The sequence below is a fragment of the Pithys albifrons genome, chromosome 4, assembly GCF_047495875.1.
Source record: "Pithys albifrons albifrons isolate INPA30051 chromosome 4, PitAlb_v1, whole genome shotgun sequence".
Lineage (NCBI taxonomy): Eukaryota > Metazoa > Chordata > Aves > Passeriformes > Thamnophilidae > Pithys > Pithys albifrons.
Genome location: NC_092461.1, coordinates 93,349,112 through 93,376,194, shown reverse-complemented (window position 1 = coordinate 93,376,194; position 27,083 = coordinate 93,349,112). Strand labels below are relative to the sequence as shown.

General features: G+C 38.0%; 1 protein-coding gene across 1 annotated transcript in view; it reads left to right on the top strand.

Moving 5' to 3' along the window:
* CDH6 (cadherin 6) overlaps window positions 1-24,554 on the top strand; it is a 99,841-nt gene extending 75,287 nt beyond the window's left edge. The window contains exons 3-12 of the mRNA XM_071555011.1: window positions 239-533; window positions 1,984-2,103; window positions 4,048-4,215; window positions 5,500-5,687; window positions 7,110-7,363; window positions 13,240-13,376; window positions 17,742-17,863; window positions 18,644-18,761; window positions 18,849-19,100; window positions 22,625-24,554. Of these exons, the coding sequence (XP_071411112.1) occupies window positions 239-533; window positions 1,984-2,103; window positions 4,048-4,215; window positions 5,500-5,687; window positions 7,110-7,363; window positions 13,240-13,376; window positions 17,742-17,863; window positions 18,644-18,761; window positions 18,849-19,100; window positions 22,625-23,115 (2,145 nt within the window). The 3' untranslated portion in view covers window positions 23,116-24,554. The remainder of the gene's footprint in view (window positions 1-238; window positions 534-1,983; window positions 2,104-4,047; window positions 4,216-5,499; window positions 5,688-7,109; window positions 7,364-13,239; window positions 13,377-17,741; window positions 17,864-18,643; window positions 18,762-18,848; window positions 19,101-22,624) is intronic.
* Window positions 24,555-27,083: the final 2,529 nt, after the last annotated feature.

Below are 27,083 nucleotides of genomic sequence, written 5' to 3'. Positions count from 1 at the left end.
CTCAGGCAATTTCTTATAATATTGTAGACCACTTCAATTCTGGCATCAAGATGCAACTCTATCTATTCATTGCTTCTATTGTGGTATCAGCTCATTTCCCAAAAGCAGTGTATAGCCTTTTGGCTGAGTATTAGTAAAGCCACATATCATGATATTAGTTAAAGTATCTAGAATTGTGTCACGAGTATTTATTTTCCCTTCTTTTTTTTTTTTTTTTTAATTCCCATTTCACCTCCAGCTGCATTCAGACCAGGATAAAGGAGATGGATCACTTAAATACATCCTTTCTGGAGATGGAGCAGGAGACCTCTTCATTATCAACGAAAACACTGGTGACATCCAGGCCACAAGGAGACTAGACAGGGAAGAAAAACCTGTATACATACTCCGTGCCCAGGCTGTGAACAAAAGGACTGGAAGACCAGTGGAACCGGAATCTGAGTTCATCATTAAGATCCATGATATCAATGACAATGAGCCAATGTTTACAAAGGACGTTTACAATGCCAGCATTCCTGAAATGTCAGATGTTGGTAGGTGCTAACTAATAACTGATTTCAGTATCTGGTCTGGGTTCTTTCTGTGGAGTTAATGAAGGGTCCAGAGTTTACAGGTACTGAATACAGACATCTGCTGTTTGAGTCTGGAGTAAAAGCACCCCAGATGTTTGAAAAAAAAAGTCTAACTCCAGGAAAATAGTGGCACCAGTTTGCTGGAATCAGAGGTGTCAGCTGAGTGAAGCTTCCTCTGTTGTACCACAAAAAATGCAAGTTAATACCATCTACTTCAGTGGAAGTGAGCTGACCTGTGTTACTTGACACCCATAGAGTTTAATAAACTTTCTTAACATTATTTAGTAACAATCCAATAACATGGTAATCCATGGTCACCTGTGTCAATACCAGTCCTAGATCTCTTCAGCAACCCTTCCGGAAAGTAAACAAAATGGAAAAGGCAGGTACAAAAGGGGTTGTACATATTTCAGGAGTGAAAACTGTAACCCAAGTCAACTCATTCCTGGTTCTGAGATATACCATTAATTTCCTATGATCTATGTTGCTGTTTTCATGCAACAGAAAAGAGCTCCAAATTCCATCAAAGTCCAATGAAATCTTTCTATTGATTTAAAATGTATCAAGCTGTGATAATCAATCAAGAAAACAAAGAAGTTAATTGAAATATGATTTTAAGATGGAATCTTTTCCTGAGAAGTTGAGAGGTTTTGATTCTTTGTCTGTGATTCTTAGGGAGGTCATTTTGATTTCTTTGTCAGAGAGCAATGGATGGTTGAATTGCAAGAAGCACATTTCTAATCTTAAATAATGTCCAGGGAGAGATCAAGAATGAGATCAAAATAAAGCTCAAGCAAATATGAAAATAAAGATTTTGGGGCATACTCTCTCCTCTCATTCATGGGACTTGTTGTCACATGGATGAAACCTCATCTGATGAAGTGAGAACCAAATATTTATATGTAATATGGGAAGTGAATACTTCATTCACAAGTGGTTTTAAATGCATCTAAGCTAAATTTTTATGTTTCTTAACACTTTGCCTAGAATTCAACACCACTTTTTTCTCTAGAAGACACATAAAAAACCAGTTTTACATTCCTACATCAAATACCTTACAGTGTGAGTAAATTTGTGAAAGGATATTCTTGACCTAGATTAAAACTCTGAATGCTTTCAATATCTGGAAAAGGGTGCATTTCTGCTTCCTTCTTAAGAAACACAATGAAGGATCTACATATCCAATCAATAACTATGTGCTTTATTGCATTGAGAATAAGACAACTATCCTTTTGGGTTTGTATCTGAGCCCCTTATGAACAGAGAAACTTCCACAAATTAAAAAAATCTCTAGCTTCTTGCCACAAGTCTGATCTATACCTGAATTACTCTCTTTTTTTTTCTACATCATAAACTGTCTTGGCCATGAAAAAACCCTATTAATTTTTATTTTCTTTAATTTTCATTGCAGGTACCTTTGTTGTCCAGGTCACCGCAACTGATGCTGATGATCCTACATATGGGAACAGTGCTAAAGTTGTCTACAGCATTCTTCAGGGACAACCATATTTCTCCGTCGAATCTGAGACAGGTCAGGGGACCTTATCTGTCATTCCCTGACAGTGTCTGTAATTCAAAATTACATGCTAAGCCAAGCTAGGATATAATAGAAAAAAAAACTTCAAAGAGGTTATATCTTACTCAGTGCAAAATCTGACAAACTTAATAGAGTGATACATCTGTAAACACGACACCTACGTTATTTTAATCTTACCTCAAAGTCTAATAAATACAATTAGTACTGGATGTGAACCAGTTTTCAATCATTTTTAACAAGCAGTGGGTACAGAGACTGCCATGGATGCTTAAATTAAACCAAATAGGCTGGCTTTTAGATGGAAATGAGAAACAGGTGGGTGTGGAAAAAAGTGCTTAATCCTCATAGATCTTCATAATGGCTAAATTAAGACTGAGGATTTGTTCAGGTGAGTTTTTTTCTCCTTCTGCTTCTTCAAAACTTGTTTAAAGTAATTATAATTTCTGTACATCTGCAACATACCACTTTAATGCTAATTTTATGAAAGAAATCTTAATTAAGAATAATGATAGAAGAGGTAAAATTGACTGTTGCGCTAAACTGGAAGATCACAAATAGAATCCCAAAGTTCTGAGTTCTGTTTTTGGATGGTGTTTAAATTACACACAGTGACTGGAATTTTTAATGGTCTGAATAACAGCTTTAGAATCTGTGCATGTAAAACATGCATTCTGGCTGACTGGATCTGCTCTACCATTGACTCTCTGTCTAAATAGGTAGTCTCTTCACAAGCTTTATAACAAGATGGCTGGAAGCTAGAGAAACCAGTTCTCCTCAGCATCCTTACAGGAAAAAAAATAGATTATCCCAGACAATTAATCAGGTTTTATCATTGATTCCTATCAAACATAAATCTTAGAGACTCAGTCAGGGAAAAGAAGACAGAGATTTTATGCCTTGAGAAACCTGAGGTGAAAAAGCATACACAGTTCTGAAAAGAGTGACAGCCAAGATCAAAGGAAGCTTCCCTTCATGCATAAGGTAGTAGATAATACAAGCCAGGATTTTTGCACTGATGCACTCCTTCTGACTTGGACAGTGCACTATGTGCTCTTCTAGAGTTATAAGAAGGATAAGGTAGCTGGCAGTTCACCAGTAATAATCTTTCAGCAAGAGATTTGTATGGGGCAGAGGAAGCTTAGTAAACCACAGTCTTGATCTTCCTGCCATGGAAATCAATTGCTGAACTCCTAGACTGAAATAAGTCTCTATCAAAGTCACTGTGAATTTTTTCATGGATTTCAGTACACTTGAATTTCACTCCTTTTGCCTACAAAAGAGTCAGTTCTTACCTTAGGAGACCCAGGGAGAATGCAAACATTTTGCTTCATTTTAAATCTGAATGATTGAACTTCAATAGGAGTTGGCCTCATAACTAATATTTCTGCCTTTGAAGAACGTTGTGACTGGCAAATCATTTCAATCAGTGTGTAAATAAAAATATATATACTCAGGCAAGTTTGGATGCTCATAATTCTCTTTATTTCTCTTCCTTTTAATGTTGTTGCACTCTTTAATGATATCTTGTTAAAATTAGATTTTCTTTTTTTTTTTAAACCACATCTGTCAAAATAAAAATATTGACAGAACTGGAGGGAAATGATGGAGCACATTATAATGAACAAAGAGCCTTTTTCCAGTTCAGTGAGACACTCTAGCATGGATCTGAAAGAGGGTAAATAGTTACATAAAATAAGTGACTCGCAAATAAGTGGGGATGCCACTAATATTGTGTCTGTCACATAGGCAGTAGCCTGAGATGTGACATGACAAGTCTGTAATTTAGTGAACCGTCTCGTAAAAGTAAATATTTGTACTGGGCAAAGTTTACTCATTACACAGAGATTGTTTTGTTCTTTAGCCTGTAGGATTTTTTTAGTAAGAATTTCTATCGAAGTCAGTAACTTAATTGTGAAATCCCTGCTCTTTAATTTTCAGGCATTATTAAAACTGCTTTGCTAAACATGGACCGTGAAAATAGGGAGCAATACCAAGTGGTCATCCAGGCTAAAGACATGGGAGGCCAGATGGGCGGATTATCAGGAACCACCACTGTGAACATCACGTTGACTGACGTAAACGACAATCCACCTCGCTTCCCCCAGAGTATGGAACATTTACATTCTATGTTGTAATATTAAAATGGATAAAAAATTGTGGGGTTTGTTCACCTTAGATATTGTTTCTTCTATTGTGAACTTACTCAGTATCAAACTTTCTAGAAAAGCAAAAGAGAGTATAAGTAAGCAACATCATCATACTAAGGTTAATTGCAATGACTGGGAAATAAATATTTAATATTTTTACTTCAGTTGCAGTTGATAGTCTGAGAGGTGAATTAATGTGCAGAAACAGCTTCTGTTTTTCCTACCTGTTAAAGCTTTGATCTGTATTTTTTGCTCACTGTTATTTCTTTCAGACCTTGTGGTTGATTGCATTTTAAGATATCTGCCTGATATTTATGGGAATCAAGTGAGCAAACTCTTTTAGAAAGTAATTTCTATTAATGACCGTTCTTGGTCATAAATGATTCAAAATGATTCAGCTTTCATCTACTTCTCTTTCCCTCTCTTTACTTCCTTCATTCTTTCTCTCTTTTTCTTCTTTATTTGCTTTGTCTAACCACTGCTCTCTGCATGATGTGTGTATCACTGTGTCAGTGTGTGTCAAAGTCAAGAGCAGCTGTTAGAGAAAATAATTGCAGATACTATCAGACAAATCAGCGAGCTTTGGCGGTTTAGTCACTGTGAAAGTTATTGGAAGCAACTTGTCATTTAAATTCAAACTCTGTTCTTAGCTGTGGGCAAAGAGTTTCCATTTAAATTAGAGCAACTTAAGAAGAAATACAGCACTCTGCCCACAATAAGTTAATGATACATCTCTGGACATAAGTGTCTCCAGTGTAAAAGTCAAAGATACAGCTTTGTATTGCCAACATTCCACAAGTAGAGTTTTTTCTCGTGAAAATTCAATGTAGCACATTTTTAATAGGCATTTGAGCTGGATTCAGCTTTAGTGTTACTAAGCTGCACTGCCCTCCAACAGTTCTTAATATTTGTCCTTTGACCTCAAGATGTTTTTCATTTACAGTTCTGATATGACCAACAGAGACCATGAGAACACTTAGAAAGAGGCATATGTTGCTAAAGTTACATGCTTATAAACAAAGCAAAATGCCCACCCTCCATATTAGAAAACAAATAGAAAAAGGAGTTACTTTTATCCACATGAAAGTATGTCAGGAGCTGAAGGCTTTTGCCCCAGGAAGGCCTGACGACATAGTGACTCACAAACTCACCTGTGCATGCCCAGTATGGACAGTGGGCTGAGCGATGGTGTCCAAAGTATCATGAGACTGACTAACAAAATTTCCTTTTCTGTCTTCTGTAGGCACATATCAGTTCAGAGCTCCTGAATCTACAGCACTAGACTCACCAGTTGGCAGGATAAAGGCTAATGATGCTGACGTGGATGAAAATGCAGAGATTGAATACAGCATCACTGAGGGGGACGGATATGACATGTTTGGAATTACAACAGACAAGGACACACAGGAAGGAATTATAACTGTGAAAAAGGTACATATCTTAACACACTTAATCCCAGCCTCTGAAATACCAATCCAAACTTTGTCTATCTATTCAGTTTTCATTTTTAGTGCAATGTGCAATTTTTGTAAATTTGAATGCTATCTGTTAGGAATGTCTACATTACCTAGGAAGGTTTCTTTCATACAAGCAATTGATATCCTTCCTCTTATGCATCCTTTACTAAACCCCAGTGCACATACTTTGAAGGACCTGAGAGGGTAAGTTACCCTATGGATTGGGGTGGGACTGAAAAATTATACAGCTGGAACACATCCACAGAAAAACTCAAGAAAGCACCACCATCCAACATCCCCCTATGATACTTACAGGATTTGCTCACTTAGTAGAAGTTGATGTGTTAAGATCACACAAGTAATTAATATCACATTGCTTGTTTTGCATTATCAGAGAATGTTGAATTGTATAGCTGTAATATATTGAAGTACATAGACAAGTTACTGTTGACTCACATTTTGTAAAAATGTAATTAATAAATTTATCAGCATGTTTTTGCTTTGGAAAAAGAATTACAGCACCTTACTAGATCACAGTGGACATCATCTACCAGGTTGCACATTGGCTGTCAGAAAAGGTTTGAGAATATTGTTTACAGTGGGTTATCAGGCAAACTTGATAAGGTTACAGATCTCATCCTTCATCAGTTCAAGTTCAGTCATCACCACATAGACATTGTGTAGATTTTCCAAACATGCACTTGCTTGTTGATATCAGTACGACACCTGTCATTACTTGTTTTTTAGGAGATGCCTTCCAGGGTCTGATTATGATATCAGTCTAACTCTATATACATTTCTGTCTGTTGCTGACAGAAGCTGTGAATCTTCTACAATGCAATGGAAAAACGGGGTGACTCTCTCCACATTTCCCCAAGTACAGTGGCAAAGAGTTGCTGCTTCTTCATACATTTAAGAATATGATGTAGTCATAGCCTATCATAAAATCATGTTTGGCTTGATAGGTGGTCCTGGATATCTGGACACTAGATGTCGCAGTGTTTCATTTCAGTGATGGAATGCCAATACCTAAACAAGAAATAACTAGAAAATCTTTCCTTCAGTGTGTGGTGCTTATGGGCAAGAAATAGAAAAGAAATCATCAAAATGCCAAAAATGACAGAATAACAGGCATGAAGAGTTAAAGCTATTTGAGAAGGAAAGACTAATTGGTGTTTAGGAGTTCCAGGCACAGAATTCCTTAAAAAAATATTTTTCTTCTTAGCATATCATCAGTGCCATAGAGCCCTTTCCCTCTCCTTTCTGTTGGCATTTTAATTCCAGTTCAGGCTCCCGCCCAAGCATCTACATGACTTCCCACCATTTGCTTGGCTCATGTGGCTGCAAGCCACAGCAATTCCCACAGACTTCTCAAACCTTTCTTTTAACTTCCCAGGCACTGGATTTCGAAAGCAAAAACCTGTATATCCTCAAAGTGGAAGCCACCAATACTCATGTGGACCCTCGATTCCTGTACTTGGGGCCGTTCAAGGACTCAGCTACTGTCAGAATTCAGGTGGAGGATGTAGATGAACCCCCCGTGTTCAGCAGACCAGCGTACATAATGGAAGTGAAAGAAGATGTTCCAATAAACTATGTAATTGGAACAGTAACTGCTCAGGATCCAGATGCTGCCAGGAACCCTGTCAAGTAAGCATATACTCTTTCAGCTTGTCTGTAAATTTTTTACAGCTTTGATTTTGCTTCTATCATGTCAACACACACACTAAAATCACTTGTAACAATGTGAATTGTAGAGCATGCTTAAATATGGAGTATTATAGATGGTAAATGATCTCTCGTGCTTGACCATATCTAGGTATGTGTGATTGTGTTTGTACAGCCTTTGCATCTTGAATTACATCCTGATCTCTTCAGTAACTAATATCTGTGGTTTCTACCATGAAAGAATTTACTGCAAAAAGAGCACTAAGAAGACATTAGCATTCTCCTTCCACCTTTAACATTTTCCAGTGCGATGCAGTGCATCCTCTTGGCTATATGACAGGGGGTTGATTCAGCAGCCTTTTCTTCTTCCATCTATCCAGACCTGCTTAACAGAGGTCACATTTATCTCCTCTAAACTGCAAGTAGAAATGCCTCAAAATCACTTCATGTGCACACATAGGCTCTGATCTCACCTGTATCAGTATAAGGTTAGTAAGATAAAGAGTCAGTCTCATTACCTTCATAAATTACACTTGCCATGAATCAATAAACCAGTCTCAGAGAAAGTGGAGGAAATGTTGCGGTTGAAGTAGCTAAACCTAAGCCTTTATTTTTTTGTAAATAAGTGGTATGTTGTTTCCATACATACTGGAGTACTTAAGTCATATTGGATAGAGTATAAAAAAACTTCTAAATAGTTGTGTGTTTTAATTAAAGTTCATTGTTACTGACAAGGCAGTGAGAGAAGGAAATGAGAAGTACAACAATAATAAATTCAGGTCAATTTTCAGCATGTCTCTGGGCTGCATACCTTGGAAATGCAGTAGTAGTCTTTAGATAAAAATAGAACACTGCAGGTTTAATAAAAATCCAGTCTATCAATACTTTGCACTTCCATCAAGATATCTTACTATATTTATGAGGCACGAGTAAGTTTTAAGCTCTTAGCTCATGTTGTGAGCGGGTTAAATATTAGTCTTAATTTCCTAGATGGACAAGCTAAATCTGAAACATTTCTAGCAGAAACCCTCTCTTACCTTCAGTTTACATGGCATGCACTGCACATGAATTCTTAGAATCATAGAATCATAGAATCTTAGAATCGATTGGGTTGGAAAACACCTCCAAGATCATCGAGTCCAACCCTTGGTCCAACTCTAGTCCATTTACTAGATCATGGCACCCAGCGCCACGTCGAATCTGTGTTTAAAAATCTCTAGGGATGCTGAATCCACCACCTCTCTTGTTCAGAACCTAAGCCTTTTAATTTTAATTGAGATTTTCTTTCATTTATATCATGACATGCAACACTTATATGACATTCTGGGCCAGCTAAGCATAGTCACTTAAAAAGAGGAGCATAATGTTTTGCAGACTTTGGTGAAACCCAGGGACAGAATGAACAGCTTCTATAGCGTGTTCTCATGGGCATGCTAGCATGAAGATGAAAAATTGTTTGGTGTGACACCTAGGCCCTTTTCAGACTTCATAGGAACCTGTTTTTTTATATCTAATGGCACTGGAGAGTAAGAGGAGTGCTTCTCTGCTTCCCTGTGGTGATAACTACAACCATTTGCATTTCACACCAGTGCCAGCTCCTAATTATAAGTGATTTACAGTGGATAGGGATTATGCTGTTCATTGTTGAGTACTGCCTACCGGCTCTTTGCTATTAATTGAATGTGTGTGCTAAAAGTTATCTAACTTTCAAAAGGCAGTTCTTTAATACAGTATAGGTACTTTGCATATTAAAGTATCAGATAGTTATTAAGCAAAATTTAGCAGGTGTCAACACTGATGGAGTGTAGCAGAAAGCTTGTTTACTTTTTATTTTGATAGCGTGCAACAGAAAAGGGCAAGAAGAAAAGTAAAAATGAGAAAGATATTAGAATAATAGAAATAAACACAGCAAGAAGAAACATGAAAATCAGCAGAGAGCAGTAGCCTGAGAGATGTTAACTTGCAATAAATGTAATTTTATGGTGCTAATATCTTAGGTTTCTGCTAGAATTCAGGGGCATGGGTTGAGTCTGCATCTTTTTGACAGGGTAATTTTTTTTTTTCTATCATGCAATAGAGATGCTAAATCCGATTTTCACTCTGAGCTTTGGGGAAGATGCAATTAGACTGTATATATATGACTTGTCACTTGCTTGTCAATTTTTCATGACGGTTAAAAATAAAATCTTTAGACATTTGATATTACAATGAAAACCTTCTATTTTCTCCTCTACTCAAGTGAAGATTTCTCTTCTTAAACAAACTGAGCCCTAACTCTGTTAGATGAAAGCCCCTTTGATCTTCCATTAAAGGAAACCTTCACAATATCATTATGAAAATGCATTATAAAAAATTCACACACACATCCCTCCATGACCCACAAATCTTCCTGACTTGAGGTTACATTACACAGCAAGCTGCTGAACATCAGAAGACAATGAAGCAATAGCAAAATAGGAAGCCAATACCTCCCCTGGTTGTAAGACTGCATAATCATTCCTGACCTCTGTATTGGAAGAGATAAATTTCATCAGTCTATCTTTTATAAATTAAGTTCTGCTTTGAAAATGTGAAAAAAACATCGAAAATACAAAAATGCACCAATACATGCTTGGCTCTATTTGAATAGGCTTCTGTGTGTAGTGACATAAACACACTCCACTGTCCAGTTGTGTTATAAAAAAAAAAAAGCTTTGCATTCTGCTTGTGTTTGATCTACACAGAAATAATATAAACTGCTATATACTGAAAAAACCCCCACTGCTGAAACTGCCATTGCTGTATTGTACATCAGATCTTTTTAAATTGCTAGTTGAGTTTTTTTGCTAGTAACTCCTCAGAGGCATAATAAAGTTCATCAGTCACTAGAACTGTCTTCCTGCTGTGATTTGATTTACTAAAGTATCCCTGATGAAAATGATCTACAAACAAATGTAAGGCTTAATTTGGTTTGTGTATTTTACTGAAATCACATTTGCATGTGTTAGATTTTCTCTTTCACCCTTCCCTTCTTCCTGTTACTTACAAGGAGAGACTGTAATCTACATAGATACCTTTTAACTTCCTAGCTTGTCAATTCCTCAAAGTTTGAAAGAGATGAAGTCCTGAAATCTGACAAATACACATGAGTAATTTCATTAAATAAATGTAAAAATTAGTTTGATGTTGTCTGCTTAATTCTTACTAGGTTATGATCCATAAATCAGAATCACCACCAATTCAACATAATTAAGAGTCCCTGATCAAAAGAGACTGGATTATGCAAACTGAGAAGCAGAAGTGACAGTCTAGCTTATTAAAATCATCCTTCTAGACCAGATTTAATGGTATAATTGGAATATACTTTAACTGCATTGACCTTGTATGTATTTTCTTGAGGATATGAAGAAATAAAATTAACATTTCATTAAGAAACTGTTCTCTGCTGGTTTTTTGTTTTTTGGTTTGTTTTTTTTTTAGTTTAAGTTTCCACTGTACAATTGACTGAATATACCTGTGGCTTGACAAATACTTACATTTTAAAATTCTTAATATTTTGAAGAAAAGTCCTCAATGTTACAGCTCTGATAATTGTAGAAAAAGTCTAGAACTTTTTTTTTTATTTCTTCCAATTCTCCATTTGGGAAACCTTACAAAGTAAAGATAGTGATCACAATACACTATGGCATTAAAGTGTGCCAAGGCAGTAAGATATTGCAAAATATGAAGCAGGAGTGAAAGTGAAATTGATGAAAAAAAACCCAATGAATGAACAACTCATGCTTACAGCTAGTTGTTTATTTAAATATCTTGCCAATTACACTTGGCTGGAACAGCTAATCTATGGAAAATCCTGATATTTCATTTCAAAGAAGAATGCAAAATCTAGATTTACTGCAAAATGGAAATAAGGTATGGAAATAACAAAGTATTTCAGCTGAAAGATATGGAAATGAGCTGCAGAATATCTGGAAAATAATTGAATTCACAAAATACCAACATAATATTATACAAAGCCTGAATGAATGAGAATTAAAATGAAATTATTGCCATATCAAATACTTACTTTGTCAAAATACAGAATCAGACAAGTTTGTATAAACTTGTTTCCATCAGACATTTCAGCCAAGTCAACAAATTCACATCTGCTCTTTAGATTTGGACAAAGCAACACTTTTCAAGCCAAGGGTGACATTACAGTGCTGCATAAAGGAATTAGGTTAGTGACATTGCAGCAGACTTTGTGCAGCCAGAATTGCAGTACTGTCAGTAAAGTGACAGCAATGAATAAAAACTAAATCTGAACTCCTGAAGAACCAGCAAGATGTGCCTGTGCAAGTCCTATCAAAAAAAGTTAGCTTTTTGTGCTAGTGCTTTTGAATGTCATTTTTTTGCTTCCATGGGAATTTAATACAGGAAAAGAAAAACAGTTTAGTGAAATGACTAGGAATTTCTGCTGTTTTGTTTAGGAAGGTAGGCTACATTTAAATTCTTACTTTGGAATAAGACCAGTCTAATCTGCTGTGGACATTGTATTCCATTTTGTTATATGCAAGGAAGAAAAATAATTCAGTTACAAGATAATTAGCAAGTTAGTGAATTTTAAACTTTTATCAGAATCACATTTCAACTAGATTCCTCAATTCCCTGCTTTCATGCAGTCTTTCTCAGAATTTAAGAGACACTGCACAGATACTAGGAAATCTGTGCAGAATAAGGGGCATGTCTTGCAGCTACTTCTTGGGCAGAGCAGGGAACAGCAATTATTCTTCAGCCTCTGCTTTCCCCTCGATTCTGCAGTGGCAATAAACTCTACCAGTCATTCTCCTGGGCCAGTTTTCATCTGACTGCTTACCAGCTCAGCCATTATCTTTATCCTTTTCTGGACACAAGGGACAGCAGTAACTGCCTTGTCTCCATCGACATGGCCTGCAAGGAGACCAAGAGTATTAGAAGCCATTGGGCTTCTAAGGCTCTGTCCTGGATTGTACATCAGCACACATTTGGGCTTGAAACAAGAGCAGAATAATGCAATTACATTCTTGCTTTGGCAACATCACAGACATATTTCTGTCAAAACCTCCATAATTTATGCAAAAATTTTCCCTTCATGAGAGATGAAACCAAGTCACAGCATTTGAATCAAGGTGGTAGCACCATCTCCTGGGAACTGGAGAGTTCTACTTTTATACTTGGATTCATTCAGTTCAGCAGAAAAAGCAAAAGATCAGATTGAAAAATTCAATCTGTATTTAGGCTCTGAGCTCCTCCAGAGCTTGTTAGCATTCATTTTCACACCTAGATACCATCAAGCAGGGCTGAGAATGTTAGTTTTAATGAGTTACAGCAAACCCTTGTGTGATATGTACCGTGGAATAATGAATCTCTATTCAGTACTCACTTGGCTGGGGAGGGCAGCCTTTTTAAACACTGGGAAGTGAAGGGCAGAAATGCACCTCAGCTGTCAGATTTTATATCAGAAATTATTTGGAACAGTTGAGATATCAAACCATAAAAACAGAGTTTTATAAAGCAAAAGCCAACTCAGCCTTAAAGTAAACTTCATATCTTTCAGGACACAGACTTCACATTTCTCACTAAAAACAGAGCTTTGATGATTCTCAGAGGTATGTAAATTCTGCAGCAATTCATTTATTCAGTGACAATACTCCACCTTCTAAATCAAACTTCCAATGTGTCATTATCCAGTAGCTCAGAATTAGGTCTTTGTGTGAATACATAAAAGACTCTGAAGCCTGAGCTGAAAACAAAAGGAAACCCCATTTACTAGCTGTTTGATGTCTAGTCTTAGCAAATGGTTGAAGAACATAGAAATTAAAAGGAAAGCATTCCCCTAACCCCTATCTCTGTATTTGCAGATACTCTGTAGATCGTCACACTGATATGGACAGAGTATTCAACATCAATTCAGGAAATGGTTCGATATTCACTTCAAAACCTCTTGACCGGGAAACACTGCTGTGGCACAACATTACAGTAATAGCTGCAGAGATCAGTAAGTTAAACCCAAATACAACTCCTGTCCCTGATGTAATGAATTTAGCCTTCTAGCTGAGTGTGTGGAAAGTGCAGTTGGACAGACACCTGGTTATATGGATAGTCCACTCAATAATAATGAAGAAGCAGTAACTCTGCAAGAGATTGTCTGCAGTTCTGTGTTTACTGGGGACACAGTTCATGAAGAGGTTACTTAGCTGAGCAGGGAGGAAAGAAGACAGTTCTGTGTTTCCTGATCAGTAATAGCCATTTCGAATGTGGTTGTTGAATTCTAAAACTGGCATGCAGCAACCAAGATGGTTTAAAGACAAACTGCATTCCTTGGCTGAATTCAGTCTCATCCAGACTGGATGTTTTCAAGTAAGGCTAAGGTATCTGGGCTGAGCTAGGTGCCCAGATTTTAATCATTTTAAAGGATTTCCATTTTTTACTTATTGTGCATCCTTTCAAAAGGACAAGCTGTGATTACAAATCAGTCTGTCAGTTTAGGATTGTTCTGACGTAGTGATCTTGTGATAATACTAGTCATGTTGTTTTTAGAAGTCAAAATGCCAGGGATCTACAATAAGGACATGTATGCTAGATGGCCTTGGAAACCAATCCTTTTTCTTGTATTACATTAACTACGAGCACATCACGGGCTCAATTATTAGGCAATGCAATTTTATTTGCTTTCGCAGAGTCACAGGTGCTGATGTCTATGGTGGAATGGTAGATAAATTTATTATAAACACCAGTTCTGTGACTGTCACAAAGTCTTTCTACAACTCAGAGACTAAATGGCTTTTCATTTTTGTGAGACAATGTAAGCTCTACTTTCTTTTGTTGTGAGTTTGTGTATACAGCTCGATCACCCGATGAACAGCAAGGAGTGTAGCTAAAGAGCTGAACTGTACTTGACTCCAACTTTCTTTATTGTGAGAGTCTTTTTATAACTGAAAACTGATGTGAAACAATGCTGCTGAGGCAAACAGATGGGGTTATGTGAAAGGTTAGGGGGCTTGAGCATATAGGAATGATAGGGCATTAATAGTTTTCTCCCTCTCTTGTAAGTTTGTGCCTTTTGATGCTAGGTTTTTTTGATGCTAGGTTTCAGCACACCAAACAGAGTGTTAGTCAGGTGTTTGTGTTTCCATTAAGTCCTTCAAGGAGTGATCTAGGGTCAAGAGTTGTATACTATAGGCAGCTCCTAGGTAGAGGAGGAGGGGAAAAATAAACACCTTAAAATGAAAGAATAGCAAGGACATTTAGGAAGCTTACTTGCATTGATCCTAGCAGGGCTGAAATAATATACAGTATAGAAAAATTGTATAGTGCCTGAAAAACAACTTGGCATCCGTGCAAAATATTCACTTGGTTCCCTGCTTTGTCCCCTAAGCACAGATCTTCTGTTGGGCCAAACCCCTCAACTAAAACTCTTCTGACACTAACTTCTGTCTTAATTACCATTTCTCTTTAGTCTGAATTCTTCCAGGCTACTTCCTACAGTGTGCTTTACTAAGCCTAGACCAAATCTGGCATAACTAGGGTATGTCTTCCAAAGCCAATGCTCTTTGTTGAAATGCAACTACTGTTCTGATGCAGGACACCTCATCAATTTTAGTCTCAAGAGACTAGACTGGAAAGTACCATTGCTTATTGTTCCTAGCTAAATCCAGTAATTTCTAGCAAGGCTACATAAAGTCTCATTGCACTAAATTCCATAGAATCACTGATTAGTCTCAGTGACATATTACCACATTAAACTCCAAGTATATTTCACTGAAGTAATCTAAAAAAAAAAAAATCCAGTCAGGATACAGTCAGGATGAGCATTCAGATGGGTGGGGGCTCCTTTTGATATGAAAAAAAAATTAAAGTCATAAGGAGAAACACCTTTCCATGATGACTGTTTTTCATTTCATTTTACCGTTAATAAACCCCAAATATACAGAAGTTCTTTTTTCACCAGTCTGAGCTGCAATTGCTCAGCAGCCCAGAGAATTAGCCATGCTGTGACTGCTGCAAACAAATAGTTGGTGAAACACTGGGTCAGTACATCTGCCACAATCAGAAGGCAAACTGGCATTAAAACTCAGTACACATGTCTATTGAGTCACAGCTGCAGAATTACAGCTGATTTACCAGAGAGAATTCACAGAGTATTTTTAAATACTTATTAGTTAACACTTAAGGTAAATGAAGCATTGGCAGGATTTTGAGGCTATACTGTGAAAAAAACCCCACTTTAACAGTTTGGTTCCTGGCTAAACAGAAAACATATCCCTAGAGAGAGAAATAGATTTAAGTAGTTTGTTGAGTCTGTGGAGGGCTTTTTGAGATGGAGCCCAACAATAATTGGAGGATAATGCAAACAAATTAACCTACATCAGGAAATTTGCACAAATAATTTGAAAGCTGATGACAAAAAAGACAAACAAAAAGAGAAATGAAGACATATGTACATTTAAACTTACATTTCCATTAAATCAGGAAAAGGCTCATATTCTGAGAGCATAGTGTTTTTATGAATCTTGCATTTATTCTGTTATCAGTTCAAATTGTGAGAACCTTAAGCATCTAGAAGTAAAATGGAAATATGTAGTTCATGGTTCAAAAAGCAGGAAAGAAAACAACAGTAATTCTTGAGAGGAGAAGAAACACATTTGCCAATATATTTGAATGTATTTGTTAGAAAAATATGCCCTTATGAAATAGTCTTGCCAGTAGTCCTGTGACTTCAAATGGATACCTTTGATTTCTGCTTATTATAAAAAAAAATCACCATTTCTATTGATAGTATAGAATTACCATAGAATTCAGCCTGGTCTATATTATCCATAAACTGTTATTTTATACATTGAATGAATTTAGCCCAATGGTTCATATTAGAAAGTGGTTTATGCCTAATGGAATCATATTAACTTCAATAGGACTGTGGAGCTTTAAAGCACAAATATTTTGTCCAAGTGACTGAGTTCTGTAATACAAACACAGAGTGCCAATTTTGCAGAAGGCATTTTCAAATTTGTAAAAGTATAATAAACAGAGTAATAGGATTTTTATTAAAAGTCAACAAGCTACTATAATGAATGCTTGTAGAAGCTATTTATTTCACTGTTTTTTCATTTGAATCTTAGGTTAAAATGTATTAATAAACTATATTAATGTGGATAGGAAATTAAAGTAGCAAAATTCAGTGTGAGTCCTCATGTAAGAGAGGGGGAAGGTATTTATTTCAAAAGAAACTAATTTCAACCATGCTCTTTCCCTCATAGATTTCACTCTCTTACGTTCCCATATTCACATACTCCTAGGTGGATATTGTGTGATATGGAGCACAAACAATACAAATCAATGGCAATGTCTCTTGGTTTCCTTTTGATTGGTGATGAAAAATTCATTTAGGGGCAGATTTTGTAGCTTTTAGGAGTCAGTGGTTGTTACAGTGAGGCTTTTTGCCTCAGAATCTTGCCTACTTCACCATTCCTGGCTCCTAGACAGTGTTGCTGCCCATTGCCTTTCCTCCTTATTCTGTGTATCTTCATGACTAAAGCCTGTCTCCTCCCAACAGGAAAAGGTGTCTCTACAGTATGGTGCATTTCCGGATGTTTTCATTTTTATCTAGAAGGATGACAATATTTTCATCAGCATTTTATACTGAGGAATATCCTTGTGAAATTGAATCTCTTGGCACTAAGCAATCTTTAAAGGGGAAAAAATAATTGTTTACATATGGAGATCTGCAGGTTCTGTACAGTGCTTATGTTCTTCAGTTGCTACATTTTAGTGTTTGCTCTAGAACACCAGGCAAATAAATTCACAACAGATTAGGAAACATCTGTGATCACAGCTGCACTTAATATTTCTATAACATAATGATAATCATGGTAGCTTAAGCAACTGTGTCACAAGATTTGTGGGGGACTGAGTATTATATTTAACAAGTTGAGAGGAAAAAACCCACTCAATTCTATCTTCATGACTTGTCAGTCTTCCTGTTTCAGAACTAAGGAAGGGAATACGTTCTAGATATTTTGTTGTCACCAAACTGTATCAGTAGACTAATAACTAGATCTAATTTAGTGCCAGTACTATATTTAGATATATCACAAACACACTCATAATCATACTTGAAATGTTCAAAGGAATTTATAAATCCCAGACTCCTATCCAGTCAACTCTATGGTGTACACAGAATTAGAGTAATGATACCACATTCATCCCATAATGCATTCACCAGAAATCAGCAGAGTGTAACCGGAGTGCTGTGCCTCAGAAGAATTAAGGCAGTGAGCTCATAAGTCTGTCCTTTTCGTCTGCTGCACTGATTAAGTAGCTGGGCTAAATATAATCTCTGTTCATTCTGGTTTTATGATTTCAGACAACCCAAAACAAAGCAGCCGTGTCCCGGTGTTCATTAAGGTTTTGGATGTAAATGACAATGCTCCAGAGTTTGCCATGTTTTACGAAACCTTCGTCTGTGAAAACGCAAAAGCAGAACAGGTGTGTTGTCTCCTTGTAGTCATAAAATATTCCAGATTAAATGAGTTTTGCTACTACTCTTGCAGCACCTCATCAAGAGATGTACTTTGCATTGCATCAAACTTAATTTCAAAATTAAACAATGGCTGCACAGTATCTGATTTCACTTAGTATTCTTGCAGCTAACATGACAGTGTGTTTTAGACTGTTATTTTCTGTGCTGCACCTTGTTATCCCTGATTCATTTTCATTCTGTGATTCTCTGCTTCATTCAAGCACCTCCACAGTCTCCTTCAAAAACAGTTTCAGGGCCATAACTGGTACAGGTCCTGTCTGTGATAAAACTGTTCCTGTCAGATATCTCTCACTCGACCTGTCCTACTGCTAAGTAGTTCAAAGTAGCAGATAATTTGAAAGATTCATCCAAACAGTTTCTGTGACATGAGATTTGGGTAGATAAATAAACAGTCAGCTTAGACTGTCTCACCTTTCATCTCTATTGCTTGTCACATGCAAAGGTTTCCTACCCATCTGGAGTGGCATCAACCCACGTCTTCTGTTGAATTCAATATGATTTTCCTGCCAACTCTCAAATTCATTATGTTACTGGCTGATGGTGTAGGATACAATAGTATGGTGATCCTAAATAGCATCATTTTTCTTAAGCTCACCATAGCAACATCATCTGCCTGAAAGCAAAGAAAAAAAATGAATACAATAAGATTGCTTTGCAATCCATGCGTGCATAAATAAATGTAAAGTCCACTGCCTTGGAAAATAATTCTGTTCTTATTGTTTCAGCTGATACAAACATTAAGTGCTGTTGATAAAGATGACTCTTACAATGGACATCAGTTTTCATTCTCCTTAGCTCCCGAGGCAGCCAGCAGCTCAAACTTTACACTACAGGACAACAGAGGTGAATTTCTAGAAAGATTTTTCTTTATTATGCCATCCTTACTTTCAGTCTTCCGATGAAGATTTAATGCATGTTTTGTGTTTCCAGACAACACAGCAGGGATTTTCACCCGAAAAACCAGATATAACCGGCATGAAATGAGTACCTACTTTTTGCCAGTGGTAATATCAGACAATGATTACCCTATCCAGAGCAGCACTGAAACAGTGACTATTCGAGTGTGTGCTTGTGACCATCGAGGAAAGATGCTGTCCTGCAATGCAGAAGCCTTGATTCATCCTACTGGTCTTAGCACTGGGGCTCTTATTGCCATTCTTCTCTGTATCATTATATTACTTGGTAAGTAGTTCAGGGACATTTTGTTCCTTTCATAGCTATTGTGCATTGCTATAATGGTTATTCCAAGATTAGGACAAACACAAAGTAAAGACATCCTTGTCTTATCCTGCATATATATTACTGTATTTCCTCCTCTGAGAGCTGCTGCAGATAAGGTGTGTAGAATACAACCTATCTAACTGCAGTTATCTAAAAGTTAGCAATGTAGAATCTAGAGGAGACAGCTGGGCTCTACCCTCTGGTCGATGGAAACACCTCTAGAGAGACATTAATCCCATCTCTTATTGATATCTGAGGACAACCAGACTCATCACAGGTGTCCATGCCTTTCCATTGACTATGGAAGGAGGCCAGATAACTTAGTTTTAATGAATTAACTTCCCATGTTAAACTGAGGCAAAACAAGGGTCAGTGCTTCTGTTCTGTTGGAAAAAGATGCTGAAAGCTACTAGAGCACTCTCTCAAAGGCCGCAGGGTCCTCCATTTCAGGCACCCGTGAATGGGAGGAGGTTGGATCCTGAGTATTGAAGATGTACAGAGCTCTGTCTGCAGCATTTAGAGGTGGTCAGTATTTTTAAATATAGAGAGAGAGAGATAGATGGCCATTAACTGTAGTTTGTCCATCTGGGGAGAACTGTACGATACAACGCAGGCTGTTCTCTGGGAGATATTATTAGTCAGGAAAGAAGAGAGTCAGACCAGTTTTATAGCAGTAGAGACAAGGAGGGGAGAAAATGTTTCCTCACTGATTCCTTTTACCATACTCATATCCTCCGTGGACATGCTCATCACCACTGCAGAATCATTCCAAGCTTCACTATTAGCAAAATTTCCCTCTCCAGTAATGAGTCAAAGGCCATGTTGTGATTCTTAGACTTTAACAATATACCCAAGGCTTGCTCAAATAAGCAGTATCCTGTTTTCAGAGAAGATTCCCACAATAACAATCTTATCTTTAATTCACCGTTAAATTCATTTTTCAAAACATGGTATCATTGCCCCTAAGGGCTGAGCTCACTTTGTGTTAACTTCCATACCAGAAAAAGAAATGTAATGCTGCAGGTAGTCTTGCACTCGTTAGTACAACTGTGCTCATTAATATCAATCTGACATTAAACGATTTCCTGTTTTATGTCAATCGAAAATAATTGATTCTGTGTGCTAAGCAGCACTTTATGTCAATTACTGCTCACGCCACCATGCACCATAAGCAGATTTTCAATTAACTCAGCTATATAATTTTCTATTTTCAGGTTGGTTGCAGAGTTTGAATGTGCAGCCACTACTGAGTGAAAAACAATACTCTAGGCAGACCTGAACCACAACTCAAAGTTTAGCAGCAACAAAAAATGCCTGTAAATTGATAGGTTTATTTGCAGTTTGAGTAAGTCTAGCAGCTTATCAGGAGGCCTCAGATACTGCTGAACACTGACGTGAAAATAAAAGCTGATGTACTTCAACATGTAAATTCTAATGGGCTTTTTTGCCTGCAAGTTCAGCACAAAATAGTAAATTTCACATATCAGATGTGTGACATAGTTATCAAAGTCTCATCCTTGCATGTTTTGTGTTACACCTTTTTTGTAATGAGATACTTCAGCAACCCTTCAGTGTAAACTCTGTCATTCCCATGGTTTCTCAGTCCATTCTGCCGGTCGTTATTCCAGAAGCCCATTCAAAATCGCCACTGTGTTTTTCAGGTTGTCCAGAATTTTCTCTAGCTGTTCTTTCTTTCACATACATCTTTCCCCAGTCCTCCCACACAGTGTCACAGCTTTATGCTCTTGAGGAATAGAGTTGTCTCTTACTGCATTTTTGTGCAGCAACACAAAGAAACATTACTCATATTAGGACACCACAAATAAATTCTCATCATTAGGCTAAAAGCCTGAAGCTGCCATCATCTGAACCATTGCTCCTAATTCCTTCAGTTTCACCACCTCACTTATGTCCTTTCAACTCTTATTGACAGATGTTCTTCCTTATTCGCAGTATTCCCATAATAAGACACAGTATTTTCCTACTTTATCTTGTCTTGGTATCCTTCCACAGTCAGTGGAGAGAAACAACACATCTTCTACAATATGCTTGGGCACAGCTACAGATAATATCTTGCTCTAAGCAATCTCCCAGGGGATCTCATCATTTAAAAAAACCTAAACAGAAAACCCACAGGAACCAACGGAAGAAACACACATCCTCACCCCTAGCAAAAAAAAAAAAAAACAAAACCAACAAACCAAACCAAACCAGGTTTTTGTCTGTAGAAGGAAGCACTAAGGTTTTGGACTGGGGACACCGTGAGTCCTTGATATTGCCCTTATAAAGGTTACAAATAAGGAAGGAACTGAAAAAAAAGTCTTTGACAGTTACTGTGCTTCAGTCACACACCATTTTAGAAACATAGCTGACATGAAAGGTAATTGTGATCCACCTTATCATCTCATATCAATGAGTTTAGGCATTTCTGCTTTGTTTTGCTATGACAGAACTAAAAAGACAGCAAGATGTGTCTTTTCTTGGAGTTTGTACAGCAGAGCTGAAATACTGGGCATGCAGACCTCAGACTACCAAAGTAACATTGATAGTAGATGTACATTCCTGCTCCTTGCTGCTGTTCTTTGTCAGCATTGAGCCATTTACCATCTTAATGCAGAATCCATCTAAGAAATGTGAAATTAGCTTCTATAGGGAAGTGTTTATCATATTCCTTTCCATCTTCTGTGTCCACATCTCCAACAGTTCTGAGAATCATTATTGAATAAAAATAATAAAATTTGGACCAGGGTCATTGAAAGAGTTCCTTCCCTCCAAATAATGAAAAATATATGTATGCACACACACACTAAAGGACATAAAATATGTTTTAGAAATCTGTTTTTTGCAGATTAAAAATTAACTTTATCAGATACCATCAGTCTAAGATTCAAGTCAGGTACTTTTTAAATGGTGATGTACATTGTAAAAACATTCCAGAGAAGTTAATAAAACTCAGACTTCATTTTGTCTGAAAATCCACTCCTTATTCCAGGCCTTAGCTTCCAGAGAAGAAGAATAGATTTACTTATCTTGAAATTCAGCTTTGCTAAGGTCAGATACCAGCCTTGTCCATAGCAGAAGTTCCATATTGTCCCAGAGGTTCAAGGTAAATAACATGTGGTGTTACTTATTTTGGAGAAAGTGTTTCTTCCATCCCAACTCTCATGAAACTGGTTCTCTCCTCAAGGTGTCAAAATTACTCTATGACTCTGGGTCAGTGCCTACTGACAAAAAGACGCCCCACTTGGCTTCTTACAAGCTTCACGTTACCTTTGTTCTAGTGCACATCCATGCCAATTTATCTCCCAAGGAATGCACAGGAAAAGCAAGCGCAGCCTGAAAACCTGACGTGCACATCTTCAGCTTTGCAAAACATTTTCTAAAACTACAAATTCAAGATGAGGTGCAGTATTTCTTCTGGGCTTTAATGGAGTTGGGGATTAACCTCCTTTCCCTTTCTCTTTTGCTATTGTTTTTGTTTCTAGTTACAGTGGTGCTGTTTGCAGCACTGAGACGGCAGCGGAAAAAAGAGCCTTTGATTATTTCCAAAGAAGACATCAGAGACAACATCGTCAGTTATAACGATGAAGGTGGTGGAGAGGAAGACACCCAGGCATTTGATATTGGCACGCTGAGAAATCCTGAAGCAATAGATGATAATAAATTACGCAGAGACATTGTGCCCGAAACGCTTTTTATACCGCGGCGGACTGCAGCAACACGGGATAACACGGATGTCAGAGATTTCATTAACCAAAGGTTAAAGGAAAATGATACAGATCCAACAGCACCCCCGTATGACTCGTTAGCAACCTACGCATATGAAGGTAATGGTTCTGTGGCTGAGTCCCTCAGCTCCTTGGAGTCAGTGACTACAGACGGAGATCAGGACTATGATTATCTCAGTGACTGGGGACCTCGGTTTAAAAAGCTGGCAGATATGTATGGCCCAATGGACAGTGACAAAGACTCTTAATATGTTGCCTTTTTTTTTCTTTCTTTTTGTTTCCCGTCCTCATTTTCAGAAACAGCATTGGGATATGTGAAGTGGCTATTTCTTTGTATTTCTCCACGGCTGTGTGAAAGGGTTCTCTATTCTACCCATTTGAATTGTCTTATGACTGCAGTCTGTGTGGATTAGCCAGCAGAAAACTTTTTCTAGTATCATTTTATGAGCTTCCAAGAGGCAAAATCCTTATTTTTTAGTGCATCCAGTTTACCAAGCCAGTCTTACAGGCACAGCAGTAGTGGAGGGGAAAGAAAGGATCAGATGGGGAGCAATATTTTTACTTGTTCTGCTTATATTGTAAATTGGAGTATATTACTGTTCAAGCTCACTTGCTCTTTTTACTTGTATTCAGACTATTCAGCTCAGACAACAGCTCTGTCGATCGTGTATTGCACATCCCAATGTAATGAGGTACCCTAGTTTACCCTATGTATTATAGCCAAAAGTAGTGGTGATGGAATGGAGGTTTATTATACGAGTAGAGTAAGCTGAGAAAAAACATCAAACACGCATTTTACTCATGAAGAGGGTAGAAAGGCTTACTGGTCATTTAAACCTAAGTGTTTCTCTAGAACTCACCATTGCCCCCAATGCACTGAATTATTCTAACACACACATATATATAGTTCATTGACTGCTCTGTATATATTCTTCTGACCTAGCATTGGTGGAGAGATGTGTGTGTGTGTGTGCACGTGTGTGTGGTCAGTAGCCCCAGAATCTAATTTTTAGCTGGTTTCCTGGTTCTAACCCAGCCTTGCTTTGCGATACAGGGAAAGTCATCAAATACGACTCCAAATTAGTTCAGGACTTGGAGGAAGGAACAGATTGTAACTGTGCTTTTGTTTGCATCCTTCAGTCAGCCTCCACCTGCACATCAGTTCAGTGAAGGCCACTGCACTGGGGAGGTGGAGTCAGGATGTTGATATCCAGCTACTTCTGCCTGTTCTCATGTGCTGGTGGGTAGGAGTGGCCTCAAGGTGACTGCCACCCACTGGGACAAAAGAAGCAACTGCAGAGGAGGAAGGAGTGCTTTTTGTGTCCTGACCTTCTCCACCTGGATGTCCAGGGTGGATTTGTGACTGACTCTCTGCCCAGTTTTGCTATTTGTAAAATGGAGAAATAATACCTACCTCATCAGGATATTGCAAGAACTATGTAAGTCATTTGGAAAATGCTTTAGAAATGGAAAATGCTGGCATTCTGCCAGGAAGTAATTTCTCATGCTATTGGGTGGTTGTTTTCTTTTTTTTTTCCTTCCCAATTCAAGCTCTGAATGCACAGATAAGTGGGAATTAATTGTCATTTCAGTGGCCTGAAAAGTAGGGTTTATAACTATAACTCATTTTTATAAATAAACTGCTCAACCAGGTTTGTTAAAAACCTCCAAAAAGGTAAAATTTTAACCACAAGTCTCTCTGTGTGCATTTATCTACTTTGCCAAGCTAAGTAATTTTTGTCCAGGGGTGGGGGAAGATGCCATAATCTTTAGCCAAAACAATTTTCTTCATATCTTGCTCACCACTCAGTATTTCAGTTGGTTTGTCAAATGTGTAGTGGCTGCTCTTCAAATCCAGACATCTAGGAGAGGCTATCTGGAGAAAACCCTAAGGGGCTGCCATGAGGTATATCCAATTTCCAGGAGCTAAAAGCACCCTAAAGTAGGGAAGCAGTCCATGGCACTGTGACAAGAAAAGAAGGGGGTTGCGTTGTTGGGTTTTTTTTAATATGCCTCATACATAAGTATTCTCATTTATTTCATTTTCAAACAGTATTTAATACTAGGATTATAGCAACAGATCAATTTTCCCCCTCCCCCAAACTTTAAGTGAACCAGTTTGAAAACTAAACAGCTCCACTTTATTCCAGAAATAGAGAGATTAGAAGAAAGTTAATAAACAGAAAATTAGGAGGGATTAAAAATTAATCCCTGGGATTCATTACTCCTAGTGAGTTAAAGAGAGCAGTAAGAGTCCCAAGTGTTAGACTTTTACAACCACAACAACATAATTTCAGGTTTTGCAAACCAGCTCAAATGGAAGGGAATGAGCCAGCCATGCTGCACCGCCTGGCTGGGGCAAGAAAGGACTCTCTCACAGTGGGAAGCACTGCACACCTGTGGGTGTAGGGCAGAGCAGGAAATGGCTTGCCCAGCATGATAGATTGGATGGGTTTACAGAGCAGAGGACCCAGAGATTCCAAGGGTCCTGAGCCCCAACCCTCCCTGATAGCCTCTCACAGTATTTTAAGTCCTGCAGAGCAGGGTTCCCAACTCCATCACTTAGAGGGGCAGAGCCTGTTGCACACATCGTGATGGTAAGTGTCATGGCTAGGCCCTTATAATGCCCTCCTGAGTGCCCCTAAGTAATTCAAGATGATAAAAGACCTTGAAAGCCTAGCTCTTCATGGCCTCCTTGAAATCAGAGCTTCTAGGAAGCAGTCTGTCCAAAAGCTGGCTCTGGCAGACAGGAGAGACCATATGGATTTCAGTTACGTGGAGGAGCAGCAGATGTTCAGCACCACAAGTCCCTCACTTTGGGCTGCTCCCCTCACAGAGTCAGTGGGGCCAGCATGTCCCTCCAGGGGCTTCTTGACATGTGCCTCTGTCACCTTCACTATGGAGTTGCCTCCAGCAAATAACCTCAAGCGCCGATTGCAGCTGGATGCCCAAAGCGAGCCGGTGAACTGTCCCTTCCTCTCCTTAAGACCCAAGGAAACAGGTTTGTCTGTGGAGAGGATGGCAGAGGTGGCTGTGAAACTGCACAGGTATTCAGCCCTGCGAGCCACCTGCAGCTCACTGGGAAGAGGGAATTGCTGGCACTTGACTGAAGACAGATCCTGTGCCCTGAAGGGGCTGCCCCACCCTGTGGGTCAGCCTGCATTAGGCACTTCTTGGGGTGGGATGATGAGACAGGAGGATCACTGAACTTCTTGTAACTACTTTCCTATGTTTGTACAGTGATTTTGTCTGATTCAGTGATTGTTAGTAGCAGTCCAAGCGCAAGTTTTGGTTTGGTTTGGTTTTTTAACTTTTAATTCTAAGCTGGTTTTATCTTGTCCATTAAGTGACACAGTAAATAATAGAGAGTGGCTACTTGTGCCTGTTATGTAAATATATTTTATATATATATATATATAATTATGTTATGTCACCACATATGGTGCCTGAACAGCAAATGCATTCTTCTAAGAAAATTTGAGGCAAACTTGCATCAAAATTATTATTTATGCATCTAGGTTTTAAGGTCCATTTTTTTCCTGCAAATTAAACAGATTTAGCATCTCTCACACAGAAAGAAGAGTTCAATTCTTTTTTTTTTCCTTCTTGCTTGGCAGTACCACAAAGTGCAATTTATAAAATCAGTACTGCATATTAAATATTGAAAGTGCCATATTGCAGTGAATACAAAATTTTACAGTAGTATTTCTTTGCACTTTGTTGCATGGCAGCGTGCTAGATTATAGAAATGAGTATTTAACAATGCTTTCACACAGTGCTACAGTTGTCATTTATAGATAACAAGTGTTGGACTATGGGCTATGAAGTGCATTTCAAGGCTGGTTTAAGCCTGTTCTTATTACAACCATACCTGTTTAAGAAGAAGAAATATTATTAGGAAGTTTAGCTAAGCCAGGTAGAGAGATAGTAATGCAGTTGGTGTTTAATTTGGAAAAGCATCTGACCTAACAACAGGAGATCTATTAAAAAATGCCAAGGAATTCAGTGGCATCAACATGAAACAGGGACCTGGGAGTGTGCTACTGCAGAACAATAGCATCTCTACGCTTGAAATGTAATAAGGGTTCTACTGCAGGTATTTCATCCCAACTCCCAAAAGAGTCACTTTATCCCAGAAAAATGTGGTGGGGGGAGGTGTTGGTTTTGTTTTGTGTTTGGCGTCTTTTTACTACAGAATGATTGCTTCAGGTTAAAC